We start from the raw sequence: 16,346 nt of genomic DNA, 5'->3' as shown, positions 1-16,346 counted from the left end.
TAACACAGAATAGCGGATATAAAGCAAGTAACAATTACAGTGATCCAGTGGTCTTTTACATGTATGCTTCAATCCTATGCCTTGCGGTCAGTAATCTTGCTCAAGAAGGCGCGGAACGCGTCCCGTCTCAAACTATTGCCCTTAGCCGCCTCATGCGCATCAGGTTCAGGGACCTGATCAATCATTGCATTGATCTCTGCCACCGCCTTCTTTTGATACTCCTCATAGCGCCTGGGAATGTTCAACCCCTGCTCATCGTTGTACATGTCCTTCACAGCTTGCTCCCGCACAGCCTGATCTGCGCCCTTTTTCCCGTAGTTCTCATACAGGAGCTGTTTCTGCGCATCGGTACCGTACGCGAGTGCTGTGCACACACACCAGGAGCATTTGCCGTCAATGATGTCCGTGCCAATTTTGCCGATTTCTGCCTCGGTACCGTGGTAATCTAGGTAGTCATCCTGCACCTGGAAGAACTCGCCCATAGGAATGAGAATGCGGTCCGCTTCTTTGTATGGCTCGACGGTCTTTCCCTTGAGCTCGTATACATCTGGGACACCACACATACGCATGGCGAGCGCGACACTGAGGTAGAAAGAGTAGAACGCGGTCTTATACCGCACAATGAAGGTATGTTTGTCGAGGTTGTATTTGCGAATGTCAATGTTATCTTCTGGAGCAGTGATCAAATCGACGAGCTGGCCCATCTCGGTTTTGTAGGTGACCTGTAGCACGTCCATGTAAGAACGCAGAAAAAAGGACTGCGAGAGGCATACCTCCTGGAACAGCTCCAACAGATCTACGTAGTAGGTCTCACTCCTGAAGTGGGCCTTCAGGAGGTGGTAAATTGCACCCTCGAGCATGAAGGCGTCGTTGATTGCGATGTTGTGGACCTTTCCGAGGCCCTTGACATCGTGGACGCGGTACCAACAAGGTTGACCGCGTCGCGAGATGGAACCATCCATCATGTCATCAGAGACGAGGAAGAAGGCTTGTAGCTATAATTGCTATTGAGGATTCGGAAGAAACCGATAAGGAACTGAAACGCACGAGTTCGATGCACCATCCAAGCAGAGCAGCTTTGAAGTACTCGTCGTCAGTTAGAGGTCGGTTGAGAAGTATTGCGACGGTATCAACGACGGATATGCCGCGATTGAGTTTGCCTCCCGGAACATTGTAAACAAGGTTCTAGGCGAACGAAGAGGCGGTTGCAAGAAGTCAAGAAGATTCAATGGAATGATCATATCAACATCACTATCCATCGAACACACGAAAGATGACTTACCTCGTTGAACCACGTCACGGCGTCCTCAGGCATATTTTCTGACTTCATATGGTCAATAAGCTCCCCGCGGATGCGCTCGAATACGGCGAGGAACTTGTTACGCTTGTCTGCTTTGGACATTGTGTGTGCGTGCGTTGAAGGTGATAAGATTGGGCTTGATATTGATGAACTTTTGAAGGATAAGGAGACGGCGTCTAGGGTATAGTACTTCTGTGAGATGATGAAAGCAAGAAACAGGAAGAGTGCTGGTATCAGAGAGATCCTTGTGCGTTGGTTAAGTATGGTTGTAGGTATTGCAAAAATCATTACTTAGGAGTGGCCAGATCTTTAAAATTATAATAATGAGACCACTTTGGGATTGATTTTTTACACTCTTAACCCGGATCTGCCGGGGCCTCGTACAAGGACTCTTTCTTTCGCATGGAACTCTCATAGATTCAAAACCAGTCCACCTGGGGTCTGATAATATTACTGCTGAATTTGCAGCTCTCGAAGTAACTAAAGATGTTCAAAGCATCGATCAAGTCAAAGTGCTGGTAATGCTTTTGATTTTGACGAGTTGGATCAGGTCAAACAAGCAGAAGCTACAATGAGGAGGGTCAGTTGTACAACAGTAACGTCTGCTCCCTACACTACCCTTAGTCATACCATATAGAAGGAAGTATTTAAATTCCGGGCGCACCGTGAGATACCTATGTACATGATGTGGTGTGAAGAGCAGTACGAAATTCGAAGAGGCCTATCACGTTCTACAGGAAATTACATATTTTGTGAAGGCACATCGACACTCAGTGCTTGCGTCCGAATTTTAGAACGATAGTGCATCACCAGTTCGCCAGTCTGACGCCAGAAATAATGTCGTACAGCAGCCAAAGTCATATCCAGCGGCAGAACAGAATCATTGCAGAGGATTTCGTACAGGTCTTCACCCCGAGCACGATCATGCGAGTTTTGATTATCGTCATGCGGTGGATGATGGGTCGATGTAGGACTGCCAGATATCTTTTCCAACTTTTCCTGAACCTGCATGTGATATCAAATATGGCATCGCCCGCGCAAGGGATCAACTTACATGATGGGTCAGCTTACGAACTCTGAGGAACCTGCTCGACGTTAATTTGGACTGTGACCTTTTGAAGAACACATTTAGAATACACGGCATGTGAGGAATTAAAATGCACTGACGTGTTGAGCAACTCAGGGAGTGACTCATGTCCCTGTTCCGTGCCTGGCCAAGGTAGCAATACAAAAGAGACCTTTGCAGGAGGCGGGCTCGTAATTTTGTTGAATAGCAGGTATTCAGCAAGCCACAGAGGTATCGTCGACTCCAACTTGTGCACGTCGGCCCATGTAGTCGACACGCTGCCCCTATAAACCGTTCTCCACCCTGGGTATACTTCGTCAGATATCAATATTGTCATTGCCGCAGGTAATGTCAAATTGGGAGCATCGTTAGACGTGGGAGGTGAGATAGGGTTTGCGAGGAGCGCTTGTATAGCCGATTTTTCAACGGTGTCTGTAGGTACCTGGACAAAGCAACGGTCAGACAAACACAAATTTTCATATCTACTAAATTTACCTCTGGGACGGTTGGCGTATCGGCTAAATTGCCAGAAGGGCTAGATATAGGTGAACCTGGCAATGCGTCGATGGTCATTTTTCTCACAGTGCCTTTACCAAGGCTCTTCAGACGCCCCATGAACCCGCTACCACTAGTAGGAGTGCTTGATGTCGGTGTTGCCAGGACACTCGGAGGACTACTCCATGCAGAAAAATCACCGACGTCTGACAGCGCGGTGCTTCCTGTAGACGGGCGCCGTGCATGGGGATTGGGAGAGAAATAATCTACGTCCCGAGACGCGCTGGAGAGCGGTGTCACTGGATCAAGGCCTTGCGTGCGTATTGGTCGAGGAATAGGGGTGGTATCGTTCGGGGGCAATTGAGGAATAGTGGATAACGGTGGAGGAGATTTCAGCGGAACGAGCGATATCATCGGGGTAAGAAGAGGGCTGGGTCGAGTCAAAGAGGGGAGTGAAGGAAGGACGGCGGGTAGACAAGTGGTTGCTGTGACGACCGCACTACTAACAGGAACTCGCGGCGGCCTCATTGAAGACTCGAAGGAATGCTGCAGTGTGGAACTAGAAGAGTTCCCGTTCAGTTCCATTGATAGTGGCGCTGCAGTACGCTGTATAGCTGAGTGACCAGTCTCGGAACCGTGGGTGTCGCGTTTACGACGAATGCGCTGCTCCTCGCGGATAAAGCCGAGGAACAAATTTCGTAGGACCCACCTGCCAATGTTAACTGGAGTGCGTGTTCAGATCAGACGACAGTTAATATAAAAAAGGATATCCTTACACCGGAGTTCATCGCCAAAATGCCTGTCATAATCGAAGCCAGCCTCGTCTGCGTATATCTCAGAATCGAAACAGCGCTCGTTGATATGCACAGTGAGAACACCGGTTTTCGTGTCCACAGACGACCAAGGAGAACAGACAGCATCACCCTCAATGCGCTCTCGGACTGCCTCAAGCGCCTCACGAGGACTCCGTTCTTTGTCACCCCCTGTCACACTCCCGTTGTCACGACGACGCCCACTACTGGAAGTACTGCCGGATCTACTCGCAGCACGCACCTCCTCACGGGCAAAGCGACCTCTGCAGATTCCTCGCACGATATCCCACACGGCGACCTGGTCTGTCGTATCCACTGTTAATGCATGCATCCGATCGTTCAACAAGATAGCTCGCACGAGGCCAGGAGAGCCTGCTATCACTGCATCTGGGTTTGCATTTAAAGGCTCGGCATCAGCAGCGAACTCCCGAGTTTCATATGCCGTCCGAGGGTCCTGCACTACATCAACATCGGTGGGCGCCATCGAAATCTCACTTTTCATGCTCCGGAGAGTGTTGGGGGGCATGAGGGTAGAAGGGTAGTGAAAGGCAGCATGGAGTGGTGAACGTCCTCCCGGAACGGAGGCGATGGACGCAGCAGAGTATAATGTTGCAACCTCGGGATCGCGTCCACGTAGAGCAAATGAAGAAGGGGAGAAAGGACCATCAGGAGAGGTGAGTCGTACAAAAGATGTGAGCGGGACACCGGGGTAGGCTGCTGTCGCGTCATCCCTACGAACTAGTCGATAGCTCAGTATTGAAAATTAAACTTAAATTTGCAAGTGCACCTTGATGTATCGATGGTGGTGCAGACCACGGTACAGAGTCAGGTCCAAGGGAAACTTGTCTCCTCGATATCGTAGCAAAGGAGCTATCAGCAATTATTTCTCTCTCTTCATCTAAAACTCGTTTCGGTACGGGTTTTGGCAGCCTCCAGCGACTGATGCTCGATTTACCGGAGGCAGTCCAAAGAAGACCGTCATCCGCGGTCACGATTTTATTGATACCTTCCCCGACTTCAACAGAAGATTCCCGCGCAATGGTGATGCAGGCACCGTCAGAAATGTCTGTGCATCCCTCCACATCTACTTTGCACACCATACCCGACTTGTCGCCAGAGTAGAATACCTCGAGTGAGGGATGCGTCGAATGGAGAGACCAGACAGAATCTGTGTGGTATGCAAACGTATGCAGGCACCGCTGAGATGACAATGACCATAGCTTGATGGATGCTAGTGATATGATATTCAGGAAAGATATCTGGAGGATCATGATCTGTTACACACCGTCTGCAGAACCTGTGAGGAGCTGGCCGAACTCATTAGAACAGATCATTTTCGAAGTTTCATAGCTTACATATCGCGCATCCTCTGAAATAAGAATAGCTCTGATATTATCCGTGTGGCCGACCAGCTTCCCTGTCCTCTTTCCTGAGCGCGGGTCCCACATCCTTACGACACGTTCTGGAGATCCACTTGCGATTGCATGTCCGTATGGATCGGAGGCTATTGCATATACAGAGGCTTTTGGTGCGGTAGCATCAGGTGGGTTGAGGGTAAGAAATGGTTCCGGTGTCATTGATGCTCGGGTGAGATCCCAAAGTTTAATGGTCCGGTCAAATGAGCCAGAAGCAATCCAATTCTGTTCACGACTGGATACATGTCAGCATGAACCATTGGATTCGGGGGGTGCATACCAAAGAGCGAGACAGCGTGCATAATCGGCGTGAGACCCTATTGCAGAGGGATCACTGGGAGAAATAGAATGAGGATGCCAGGCCTTGATGGTTCCATCAGACGATGCAGAAACAACTACTTATGTTCAGCCTGTTGATGCGCCACTGCATTCCATGCACGTACCTGTCTGATTATAATTACAGAGCAAGATATCGTTTACCCAATCTGTGTGGGTCTGCGCGCACTGACGGAAGCTAGAATGCTACAAGAGATGCTTCCTGAGTTACAGGCAGATTAATAAATATCGTGTCTCACCGATCCTGATGCCAATGCATCAGTGTCCAACTGCCACTGAAGTTCGTACGGTAACTGGTCCGTTGTGCTGCCTCTTCGTCTTCGTCCGCCACTTTCCTTTACATCTCCTAGCACATCACCATCTCGTCGCTCATCTTCCTCAGCTTCTTCAGCAAGTATTTCATCCCCCATCCCTGTCAACATTTCCCATCTGTCTAACCGGTCTCTGCGTTGCCTGCCATCATGTCTCCTCCTGAACGGAAGTCCCAAATCCCATGATATGATTAGTCCATCCCTGCCGCCAGTATAGAGGATGCCTTCCGGTGTGTTCCGACCTTCGAGACGCGTGGTTGTGTCGAGTGCAAGGGACATGGCGCCCAGTCGATGCCTCGGATGAGAGTTCTCTGATGTGCTCTTGGAGTCGGTCAGTGGTGTCTGAGAGGCTATGAGAAGTGGGCGTATTGAACCATTGCGGGGAACTCCAAACGGTGGAAGTCTAAGCCGTGGAACATCGTCCGTGGGTGGAGGTATCACATATGATACCCTACGCCTGGGGGGTGCCATGTGAAGGAAAATACAAAAATTTACATACAGGTATACAAGTAATATGGTATACAGCTGTCTCTGAAGGACGCGTTACGTCGACGAACTGTGATTGAACGCCGTCGTCGATGATGAGGAGAATGAGATGACGGGTAAATATTGCTGAATGTGTTTGGTGCCTGATCAAGTTTGTGGTGCCACACGGTGCTGCAGCTGTGTGCATGGGATGCAATCTAATCTTATGGCATTGGCCTCATTTAGCACTATTAGGAACCACGTCTAAACTTATACGTTGGCGAAGAGAACAAGTAGATTTCTCTTAAAAAACTGCTTTAGGGATGCGAGATTTGCGAACGCGAGGCGCGGCTGGCATACAACTACTAGTACATCCTTTGATCCACATGCCAAGCAAGATGCTCAAGAAGAAAATGCGCTTAGAATCGGCGATAAACTCTGTCGCATGGTTGTTCTAAGTCACAGACTTATAAGAGGATGAATGGGACTGCGGATGCTCATTGTTAATACTATCATCCACTGCTACCGACTCTTCGGTTACTTGCGGTTCTGTGATGTATACAGCTTTTGGCGCAGGGCCCCGGACCATTTGTGCGAGTTTGACGTATCTGCCATCCTCATAGGACTAGAGGTGAGACAAGGGAAAACGATGAAAACGAAAGAACTCGCCGAGGCCTCTAACTCCGTAGTGCTTATATGTGCAGGGCGTAACATGAGTGCACGCGCACCTCAAAGACGCGTCCCTGATCATGGTAGTAAGGGACGACCATCGATAATTCAATCGAAATGGACACTATTTACAATAAGAACCCGGGCCCGGGTCAAGGATACATACAGTCGAAGATCTCCAGAAACGACAGCCTTCTGATTTACTACTCATGCTTCCCGTGTATCTAGTCGAGTAGAAGATAATCCGGGTTCAACGTCTTTCAGAAGAAGTAAATCAACAGTCAGTATACAATTTAGCATGGTTTTGGAGCTGGGACAGTAGTACTTACTTTCATGGACTTGGAGACACTTAGACACATATCGCTCTCCAGAGCCTTCGGACGAGTATCACAGGGTGCTGCCATACCGCATGATGTCCGAGGCACAACTTTGAGGATGATGGCCTCGAAGTGTCGACGAGCCATGATGCTCATGGTTAAGCACTGTCCGAGAATTCCGAGCTTAATGGTCAGAGGTTACTTTTGAAAAATCATGTATGAAGCAATAGGCTCGGAATTCAATAATCAGGAATACTTAATCTACTGAAAATGGAAAACGTTATAAACAAGGAAGACATGAGGGCAATAATGCACGATATCCCTAAAGCAATAACATAAGTGAAGAGGATTATAGTCAAGCCCAAAACAAGTTAGTTCAACTTATCCGCGGGCAGCTTCGTGGAGAAATTGACGGTCCAGTGGGCTGCATATTTTGATGAATTGACTGGCTCCCAACCCGCTGCGGCTATCTCGGAGCAGGCTCTGCACTATACAATATCGCTGACCATGTCCATGGTGACATACAGAGCGTTAAGACCAATCATCTGAGAAAACTGATAGTAAACGATATAACATGCAACACAGCAAAGAAACACGCACCTTGCGAAACAAGGGAGGGAAAGAAAAAACAAGCGGAGAGGAGCTGTTCACAATCAGACATCATAATACATACATCTAGGATGCTAGAGTGTGTTAAGCACGGAAAGCAGCAACACTAAACAGAAGGGAGATGCGAGATTGAAATGTTTATGAACGAAGACTGTCAATGATATCACGTTGCCCGGAGGGCACGCCAACATATGGCTCTCGTGACCGCTGTTACTGCACTGCAGGAGTACATGTCATTTTGAGAACGGGAAGGCTCTAACAAGCATCTTGAACATTCCAAGTGCACTGAGAGGGAAAAAGCACTAGTTACTGCCTTTGTATGTCACGTGTGACATGCTAAACTAAATGATATGAAAAAATATTCGGATACGGGGAATCGAACCCCGAGCTACCGCGAATTGGTTTATGAGAGGCGGTAATGTTAACCATTACACCATATCCGATTGAAAAGGAGTACTAGCCTTGTTTACCTGTTAGACTTTCATCCTATATGCAAGTAGAGGAGCTTTCAAGCTTGCATACAGACACTCACCTAGCCATTCGTGATGTTCCCTGCTCGCATGTGGACGACGACAGCGCCTATCCTGCGGGCGTCGCGTGGTACTCGTGGCCTGTCAGTCCTTGTTAGAAATTATCCACGAGTTCAACCACCGACATCCAGCCTTCATTCAATTCCCCCACGTCGACTCTCGACATCATCTCCTCGACATGCTCAGTATACACGCTTTCCCTCAGAGGATCAACGCCACACATCAGGAGTGGTGATAGATAATCGTATGAAGATAGCTATTGCAATTGTTGCAGTCGGAGGAGCATATTATGTCGTGCAGTATGTGTTCAGTGTATTACCTGTGATGCTATGTCTCACTTTAGCCCTCAAGTTTAGAACAAGTCCCTGAAACAGGTAGGTGGCGATTTATGGACATCAGTCGCAAGTACGAGACAAAGGTGAGAGCAAGATTAGCCTCAAGGAACAAACTCTCATATATCCCCCTGCAGCTTGCACAGGCGTCATATGACGAGCTCTTGGCTGAATTCCGAGGCAAGATACTACCTTCTAATCATGCCGTGACACGACACGTCCAACGGGTTGTTAATCGTATTCTTGAATCATCGGACCTTGGGCACTTGCGTTCGAGCGAGCCTCGCCGGTCACTACTGGAAGCACCAGAAGACTTCTGGAGCGAAGACCCATTCACCACTGGAAGACCTGGGGAGTTGTCCACCACAGAAAGCGGAAGTAAAGAATGGAATTTGCTTGTTGTGAATGATCCATCCATTGTAAACGCCATGGCCACATTCGGTTCGCTCTTAAGCTGCCTTTGCAAGTGAACTTTGACATAAATGGCCACAGGAAATATTGTGGTCTTCACTGGTATTTTACCTATATGCAAGGATGAACAGGGTTTAGCTGCTGTCCTTGGACATGGTGCGCGATTCCGCCAAGGATAATCTGCGCAACTCAAATAATCCGGCAGAGATCGCTCACGTAGGTATGATGGCATGATACAACATGCACGCACATTCTCAACCTACCTTTACTAGTTGCTCGACATGCTTCTGAACGCTATTCGTCCTCTAAAGTGTTCCTAGCGATAGCAGTTCTTCTGCAATCAGTCTTCGGGTTCGATTTTGGAATTACCAACCTCATAAGCACGTTGCTACTGGAGCTACCCAATTCGCGGACTCAGGAATACGAAGGTGTGTTTTCTCCAATTGTAAACATGGAAATGCTGACGTCAGGGACGCAGCCGATACTATTGGCATGCAACTCACTGCAAAGGCATGTTTTGACCCCCAGGCTGCTGTGGAGTGAGTGACTTGGGGTTTCGATCGTCTTACTGATGTGCATGACATTGCAGAATGCACATGCGACTTGCACAATTTGAAAAGGCTCATGGAGCAACAAGTCTGGAATTCTTGCGTACGCACCCTGGTGCGGAGCGGAGAATCAAAGTCAGTATATATATTTTTTCACTTTGAGCTCCATGGTTTCATCTTTCCTTCAGCATCTCGAGGAACTAATACCAGAGGCCTATTCTGTACAAGCCGGCAGCCCTCAATGTGCAGGTATACAGGACTCTGTGAGCCGCTTCAAGGAGTTTTCCCTTAGATTGTAGATTATCCACCAGAGTTGATATTTTGGCGAATACATTCGGGTTCTGTCGCTGCGTATCTTTTATTTGTGCGATTTGGAGAGTACAAATTGATCAGTGTTGCAATTACTGCAATTATAATTACTCATTTGACAATGAACGGCATCAAATTTGAGGTCGGAGCCCCACATTTAATGCGATCCCTTTGATGGGTCCATGGACCAGCCAAACAAAGACACATAACGCGGTGGTTAATTGGACTTAAAATCTTCATAGCAACTGACACCACTCTTTTCTGAATTTACAATCCAGCGTTACAATGGCAGTCTTCGTTCAGCGCCCTGCACCAGCCTTCACAGCTACCACCGTTGTAGAGGGTGAATTCAAAGAGGTCTCCTTGTCGGAATACCTGGGCCAATGGTACGCGTCTTTATTCGCTAGACATTCGTGAGAGGAGTGGCTAACATTAGCATTATTGCAAGGGTAATTCTCTTCTTCTACCCAATGTGAGGACTATAAATTCACCTCATATTTCTCATCATTGACGTCGTGACGTTTCCAGGGATTTCACATTCGTTTGTCCAACCGAGATCTTGGCTTTTAACGACGCGCTTCCTCAGTTCAAAGCGCTGAATGCGTCCGTTCTCGGTTAGTTCAGGATTATTTTCGTGGTGCATTTGACGCGTTCTGATGGTTTTGCAGGTGTTTCCACGGATTCCCAGTATTCCCACTTTGCATGGGCACAGCAACCGAGGAAGCAGGGCGGCATTGGACCTGACCTCAAGCTCCCTTTGATTGCGGACAGGAACATGGCAATATCCAAGGACTACGGTGTCCTCATCGAGGAGGAAGGCATTGCGCTGCGTGGTTTGTTCATCATTGACCCCAAGGGTATCGTCAGGTGTGTTACCAGTCTCTGTAAATCCTGGACTAGTTTGGTAACCGACGCTTTTAAACAGGCAAATCACCATTAATGATCTGCCTGTCGGTCGATCCGTAGACGAAACTATCCGTCTTCTCAAGGCCTTCCAATTTGTGGTGCGAATTTTTCTTTGTATGCCGTAACGTTTCACTGCATCTTTCGCAGGAGGAACATGGAGAGGTCTGCCCTTTGGGCTGGACTGAGGGTGCTAAAACCATCAAGCCGGACCCCATAGGATCTATTGACTACTTCTCGACGGTAGATGACGCGGCTACCAATGGTCATGTGAACGGGAATGCCAAGAAACGTGTTCGCACAGATTGATAGAAGGCTTTACATGACAGCTAGATGTGATACGCTTTTCGTGCAGGTGGATTGGATATCTAGTTGTTAGATTTTTACATACATATATCACTATATATACCTTATGTTACTTATATATATCCTGTCATGGTTGACTTTCGAAGTTCAGAAGTTTCCTAAGCCCGATTAAACGAAGTAAAATGCGCAACACTGCATATCGGTAGATAAGGCCGGAAGCGCCAGATGATCGATGAAGCCGAATAGATAATTTTCTCCTCTGCTGTATCTTAAGAGGGCCAACGCTCGACTATCACTCTTTCCTGTGGAACCAGACTCCGCATAGTGCAACGTCTGCCTCCGGCGATGGATCCGGAAAACAAAACTGGATGTCACTTAGCGTAGAGCAAGCTTTCGTCCATATTTTGGCATGTGTCTTCTCTGTACCTGAGCTCACAAAGTCGCTTGATAGGACAACGCCCAAAGGCGAAGTAATCAGCATTGAGGAAAGGCTAGGCGGGGGCGTTGTGGGACTATGGGGTGGTACTGTCGATTGGAGGGAGCCAGACAATGGGGGCGTCAACAGTTGTGACTGTCTGGAACGAAATGGTGTGGTGAGCTTGAGCGTGCGCAAGCCATTAAAACGCGATATGACTGAATCGATGATGCCATATAGTATCTTCGAGTAAAGCGTCAAAATCAACTATTCTTAAATTCAGAAAATATCACTGACTTCGGTGGTGTCGTCTTCCATCCAAAGAACCTCTACCTCCAAAACGACGAGGCCGCGGCTGTTGGCAGCGCCGCTACCTGACAGAATTCCACCGGCAGCGCCCAAGAATTTTTCAACAGTTCGTTTGTCCACCTCGTGAGTGAAGACTACATCCAGTTTGGAGACGCCTTGAATTGCACGGAGGAGTGCGGCAGGCCGTAAACCCGTGTACAGCGTGGTGGTGATGTCCAAAACAACAGTTTGAAGTGTTTGTCCCAGTAAGGAGCATATTGTCATCATCAGTCGTGGAGGAGCATGCAGTTGAGAAAGCGATGGCAGTATGGTTTCTCGTGCGAGACCAGATGCGAATATGTGTTGATGGAAGGAAGATTCAGGTAAGAAGGTATTCTCGACGACATTGGGAAAAGCTAGATATTGTAGGGAGGTTTGATTTCTGAGGAAATGTATAATGTCGATGATTTGCTCCACAGAAATTGTGTCATCGAGGATGACCAGTGTCTTCAATTGGAAAGAAAGGGGAGGCGACTGCGAAAATACTGGAACAAATGTCCGTAGCGTAAGAGATTCCAAGTTCGACATATTATGCAACGCCTTCGTGAGATCAAGAGATGGTGTGAGATGGCCCTCAGATGACGTTGTTGCTGGCCAGAAATGACACGAGAAAGATCGGACCCTTGCAGCGAGAGACGCATGGGCGGCAAGGGTTCTACAAAGCTTTTCAACTTGTGGCTCTGATATCGATTGGAAGTCAAGTGTCCGATATAATGTATTGCGCGACGCGTCGCAGAAGTGAGTCGAAACAAGGGCGATACGCAGTAAATCGAGCTTGGGCAAGAAAGACAGAATTGTCTCTAACAGCTCCACAGGAAGGCTCTGGATTGGGACACCTGTGTGTGTTGCGTGTTCTGCAAGCAATCCTGCATGGAATGAATTGTGACGGATTAATCAATAGATCGGGCAAAGACTTGAACACTCTTGGCTCACCTTCATTTCCGTTTGACCGCTCTAGACTGATATTTTCACTGGGTAATTGTGAAGACTCCATTAAACTGGCCCTGCGTCCGAGGCCGCTGGGTCTCCTAATTTCGTCTGGTGATGCAGTGGAGGAATCACTAGACGGTCGGGGATATGCTGCACCCGCGGCATCACGAATGAATCCGACTGCCCCGTAGCCGCCCGTGGGGCTGCTGTTCTTGGAGGAAGTTCGTTTTCGAGGGTTGAAGAGGGTCGTGACGCGTTTAAGAACGCGATTTGGATATTTTTCCTGGTAAGTAGTACTAGTGTCTGTTGTAGCGCTTTCCCCTCCAGCTATATCCAAATCAGAAGATGACCTTGGTGGTTCCGCAGAGCGTCGAGAGAGGAAGTGCATGGTTAAACGTTGAGTCAGTTCGGGTTATCAGACGAAAAAGGTCAATATTGTGGACGGAAGGTTGATGGCCATGTTATAACTAGAGTAGCATTGAAAAACTTTCATCCAGCGCCGGGCAAAGTATACGTATCATAGGCGGGCCCAGAGTCGTTCTCAGGTGCTGCCAAGTGCCGTATGCAAGACCCCATTAAATTACTATGTATGTACGAACGTCGATGAGTCGAGATCTTATATAGCTCGACCTAGTAGCACGCTGTCACGGACCTGGTAACTCCAGTCACTTGAGTCGACTGGCTGTTCAACGTTCACTGGGGTATCGTCTCTCAGACTGACACAGACTTCTTCTGGGACAATTGTTAATATCTTTACAGCAGTGTCAGTTTATCATGGCCCACACCATAAATGTAGTAATTTTTTGATTCGGTTCCATCTCCTCCTCGGGTCATTGTTTGGCTCAAGCTCTTCTCTCCGTCCTTGCGTCTGAAGCTGTATTTCTCGCAATATCTCTCTCACTTGCCTGATCTATGCGAGTCCACAACATAATGCACGATCAAATCTTCTTGCCAATCTGGGACTGCCAGCCAGCGGCGTTGTATGGTGCGGCAGCCTGTTGGCAGAGCACCCACTCCGACTCGTGGCTAACTCGAAGTCGACCAGAAGGTACACTGCAGTGAACCATACCGCACTAGTTATTCCTATACCAATTTCCACTATCCTCCTGCAATCTCAATCTCACACAAATCGATTCGATCATCGTTGCTTCAGTTGAACCCGCTAGGTATATCATGAAACCATGGAGAATCGAGTAAACTCACCCTGCTTTCAGGGTCTTATTGGCACCATATCGCTAGTTACGAACCCTCATTCGAATTATACTCGGATCGTCAATGAACTTGGGCCAGTTACCCGTCACTAAAACTGACCGGGCTCGCGTAGCCTGGATCAATGCAATACAAAAGTTCGATGCACTGGATCAGGATGTGAATGTATTATCAGCCCCCAGGCATGTCCCAACAAGGCTAATCAACATTTTCACGGGACAAATCGAAGCCATCCAGAATGATACTACGAAGCGCTATGTCATTGCATCCTACCTTTGGAACCCAGATAGATTTTCAGACACTCCAGAACACTACTCTGGTCTGTATAATGACATACCACAGGCACCCACGTTCGATGACTGGTTCCGTTTGACTTGTCTCATGCACCCAAACATCATTCAGGCAGTCGATGCAGAGGAAGGGGAGGTGGGTCGGTTGCATTGTCCGTTGGAAGTGCCAGCGGGGATATCGCGGGAGTATCTTCGAGAGATATTTCTCCTTGTTGCCAGGGAAGCTTTGTTGATGGGTCTTGAGCATGTCTGGATAGACAATATTTGTATCAACCAGGCGGATCCAGAAGATGTCGCGCGTGAAATACCCAGAATGAGCGACTACTATACCAATGCAGCTTGCTGTGTTGCGGTATCCGAAGCGTTACGCCGGCGGTATGCTACTACCGAAGGTCCTCCCCAAGACGATACAGGATTAGAATCCAGAAGCGACGGAGCTTGGCGTAGGATTATAACTTGGATGAAGGGGTATCATGCCAAACGGCTTTGGGTCTTCCAGGAGACGTACTTGGCCAAAAAGGTTGTAGTCCGCACCAGAAACATCCGAATCGATGCCAACGAATTGGTCAAGGCAAGCGACTCATTTTCACCTGGCTCTCGCGGCCTTCTCCGCATGACGAGCGACGAATTTCCCATTTCTCTCCCGATATCAGATTGGCACCGCCCAATGTCACCTGAGCTCTGTTTGCAGTACTGTCGCATGCGAGACTGCGCATTCCTTCATGATAACATCTACGGCATTCTTGGCCTATTTTCCCAAAAAATTCGTCACTCGCTTCCGGTGGACTACCAGCTTTCACCGGGCATCATTCTCGCCATATTTGCCTATTTAAGAGTTCGAGATGGTGATTTATCCGCCTTACTCACGCTCCAGCATGAACTCTACGAAAGAGATGAACCCGGTCTCGGCGTCTCGTGGCTGCCTAGTGGATTTGGCTGGCAGCCAAGGGACATCTTCGGAGTTACACCGCATGCTGAACTCTTGCCTCATGTTGACCCTCAAGGCATATTGCACATGTCTATGTACTGTCTGGAAGTGGAGAAAGTTGGAGAAAGCTTGAGTTTCGCGTCTATTGCTGTAGAGCATGACGATCTTAATATTGAAATCCATCTATTGCCACGCTATGCCGAGCTCTTCCGTAAAAGGCCTCCTCAAACCGGAACATATCTTATTGGGGGGATATTGGAGCCTTCCAATAGCGGCCGCGAACCTGCTCATTATGGACCGCTTACCTTGCGACAGCAGATCGCAAACAAGGAGCGCGAGGAAAGACAGAGGTTCTTGAATCGGAAAGCGGAAAAGAAACAGGGCGAAGTTGTACTGGCGACCTTTGGGGAACAGAGTTGGTCGTTTGAAGATGTTCCAAACTGGTGGTTCTGGCTTTTACTGGCGACATATGATAAAGGAAAGACATGGAGAAGATTCCGAATAGCTATCAGCCACGAAGTTAATACTGACTGGATCGTACGAAAGAGGTTTAGTATTCGGTAACGTAAAATCAACTACTACTGTGCAAATCATCGTGCATGTAGAGGTTTGGAGTACTTGCTAGAAATAATCAGACCCTTCCATTTTTTCATGTAGAATCCTGGCTCTGGGCGGCGTAGAATCATGTGCAGCCAGTCACCAACCGGAGCAATGGCATGTGTAGAATCAATGCTGGCCAGTTACACTGAATCATTCTCATTATATTTCAATATTGGGTGTTAAGGACTGACTTGATTGTCAGGCGCGTTTCCGGATAATTTCAGCTTGCCGCTTGTTGCAAGTAAGGTAGACGACATCCAAATCCAGCCACATTTTGTATCACCTCCGCGTACAGGTTATTTCACAAACATACTGCACATTAGAGCCTATTAGCATGCAAGAATGCATTCCAGATACCTTTGGCTACAATATGATGGAAAAAAAATCAAAGAATATTTATTTCTTGTGATGTTATTTCGACTTTTATGAAAAGTGTCCAAAACACCTTGAATAGTCTTCAGACACAGACTGATGAGAGAAAATAAATTTGAC

General features: G+C 47.9%; 6 protein-coding genes and 1 non-coding gene across 7 annotated transcripts; 3 read left to right on the top strand and 4 right to left on the bottom strand.

Moving 5' to 3' along the window:
- Window positions 1–74: 74 nt before the first annotated feature.
- Window positions 75–1,402, bottom strand: EDB93DRAFT_1076512 (farnesyl-pyrophosphate synthetase; the record flags this gene model as incomplete). Its single annotated transcript, XM_041445243.1, has 4 exons — window positions 75–722; window positions 774–995; window positions 1,048–1,185; window positions 1,283–1,402. 4 exons carry the CDS (start codon window positions 1,400–1,402, stop codon window positions 75–77), a joined length of 1,128 nt encoding a protein of 375 aa, XP_041312517.1.
- A 532-nt stretch (window positions 1,403–1,934) lies between these two features.
- EDB93DRAFT_1120204 (uncharacterized protein) lies at window positions 1,935–6,379 on the bottom strand. Its single transcript, XM_041448483.1, has 11 exons — window positions 5,664–6,379; window positions 5,532–5,610; window positions 5,369–5,483; window positions 5,029–5,323; window positions 4,959–4,980; window positions 4,461–4,904; window positions 3,638–4,411; window positions 2,862–3,583; window positions 2,468–2,808; window positions 2,355–2,412; window positions 1,935–2,305 (listed from the first exon to the last, which is right to left on the bottom strand). The coding sequence occupies exons 1-11, from the start codon at window positions 6,204–6,206 to the stop codon at window positions 2,042–2,044; spliced, it is 3,657 nt and encodes a 1,218-aa protein (XP_041312516.1). The 5' UTR covers window positions 6,207–6,379; the 3' UTR covers window positions 1,935–2,041.
- A 1,777-nt stretch (window positions 6,380–8,156) lies between these two features.
- Window positions 8,157–8,238, bottom strand: EDB93DRAFT_t11. Its single transcript has one exon. It is a non-coding gene; the product is annotated as a tRNA-Glu (tRNA).
- Window positions 8,234–10,081, top strand: EDB93DRAFT_1120199 (peptidase family M48-domain-containing protein). The gene is made up of 9 exons (XM_041448482.1): window positions 8,234–8,624; window positions 8,677–8,743; window positions 8,795–9,098; window positions 9,150–9,224; window positions 9,274–9,288; window positions 9,341–9,496; window positions 9,547–9,607; window positions 9,658–9,751; window positions 9,805–10,081. Exons 1-9 carry the CDS (start codon window positions 8,341–8,343, stop codon window positions 9,913–9,915), a joined length of 1,167 nt encoding a protein of 388 aa, XP_041312515.1. The 5' UTR covers window positions 8,234–8,340; the 3' UTR covers window positions 9,916–10,081.
- Window positions 10,082–10,210: 129 nt separating this feature from the next.
- EDB93DRAFT_1246016 (peroxiredoxin) lies at window positions 10,211–11,137 on the top strand (the record flags this gene model as incomplete). The annotated part of the gene is made up of 6 exons (XM_041452395.1): window positions 10,211–10,311; window positions 10,374–10,397; window positions 10,454–10,539; window positions 10,594–10,792; window positions 10,851–10,929; window positions 10,979–11,137. The coding sequence occupies 6 exons, from the start codon at window positions 10,211–10,213 to the stop codon at window positions 11,135–11,137; spliced, it is 648 nt and encodes a 215-aa protein (XP_041312514.1).
- Window positions 11,138–11,426: 289 nt separating this feature from the next.
- On the bottom strand, window positions 11,427–13,215 carry EDB93DRAFT_1246015 (uncharacterized protein; the record flags this gene model as incomplete). The annotated part of the gene is made up of 3 exons (XM_041452394.1): window positions 11,427–11,792; window positions 11,847–12,763; window positions 12,831–13,215. 3 exons carry the CDS (start codon window positions 13,213–13,215, stop codon window positions 11,427–11,429), a joined length of 1,668 nt encoding a protein of 555 aa, XP_041312513.1.
- An 819-nt stretch (window positions 13,216–14,034) lies between these two features.
- Window positions 14,035–16,000, top strand: EDB93DRAFT_564911 (uncharacterized protein). The gene has a single exon (XM_041456734.1). The coding sequence runs from the start codon at window positions 14,103–14,105 to the stop codon at window positions 15,816–15,818; it is 1,716 nt and encodes a 571-aa protein (XP_041312512.1). The 5' UTR covers window positions 14,035–14,102; the 3' UTR covers window positions 15,819–16,000.
- Window positions 16,001–16,346: the final 346 nt, after the last annotated feature.

This window comes from Suillus bovinus (assembly GCF_016758785.1).
Source record: "Suillus bovinus strain UH-Sbo-P2 chromosome Unknown EDB93scaffold_4, whole genome shotgun sequence".
NCBI lineage: Eukaryota > Fungi > Basidiomycota > Agaricomycetes > Boletales > Suillaceae > Suillus > Suillus bovinus.
This window is presented reverse-complemented; position numbering and strand designations above follow the sequence as displayed.

Excerpts from the sequence above, each read along its gene's own strand:
- EDB93DRAFT_1120204 (XM_041448483.1), bottom strand. The coding sequence starts at position 6,206 with ATGGCACCCCCCAGGCGTAGGGTATCATATGTGATACCTCCACCCACG. Across the intron at positions 5,611-5,663 it reads ATGCATTGGCATCAGGATCG|CATTCTAGCTTCCGTCAGTG; the intron begins GTGAGACACGAT and ends CATCTCTTGTAG. Across the intron at positions 5,484-5,531 it reads CTGTAATTATAATCAGACAG|TTGTTTCTGCATCGTCTGAT; the intron begins GTACGTGCATGG and ends GAACATAAGTAG.
- EDB93DRAFT_1120199 (XM_041448482.1), top strand. The coding sequence starts at position 8,341 with ATGTTCCCTGCTCGCATGTGGACGACGACAGCGCCTATCCTGCGGGCG. Across the intron at positions 8,744-8,794 it reads GTCGCAAGTACGAGACAAAG|CTTGCACAGGCGTCATATGA; the intron begins GTGAGAGCAAGA and ends ATCCCCCTGCAG. Across the intron at positions 9,752-9,804 it reads GTGCGGAGCGGAGAATCAAA|CATCTCGAGGAACTAATACC; the intron begins GTCAGTATATAT and ends TCTTTCCTTCAG.
- EDB93DRAFT_564911 (XM_041456734.1), top strand. The coding sequence starts at position 14,103 with ATGAACTTGGGCCAGTTACCCGTCACTAAAACTGACCGGGCTCGCGTA.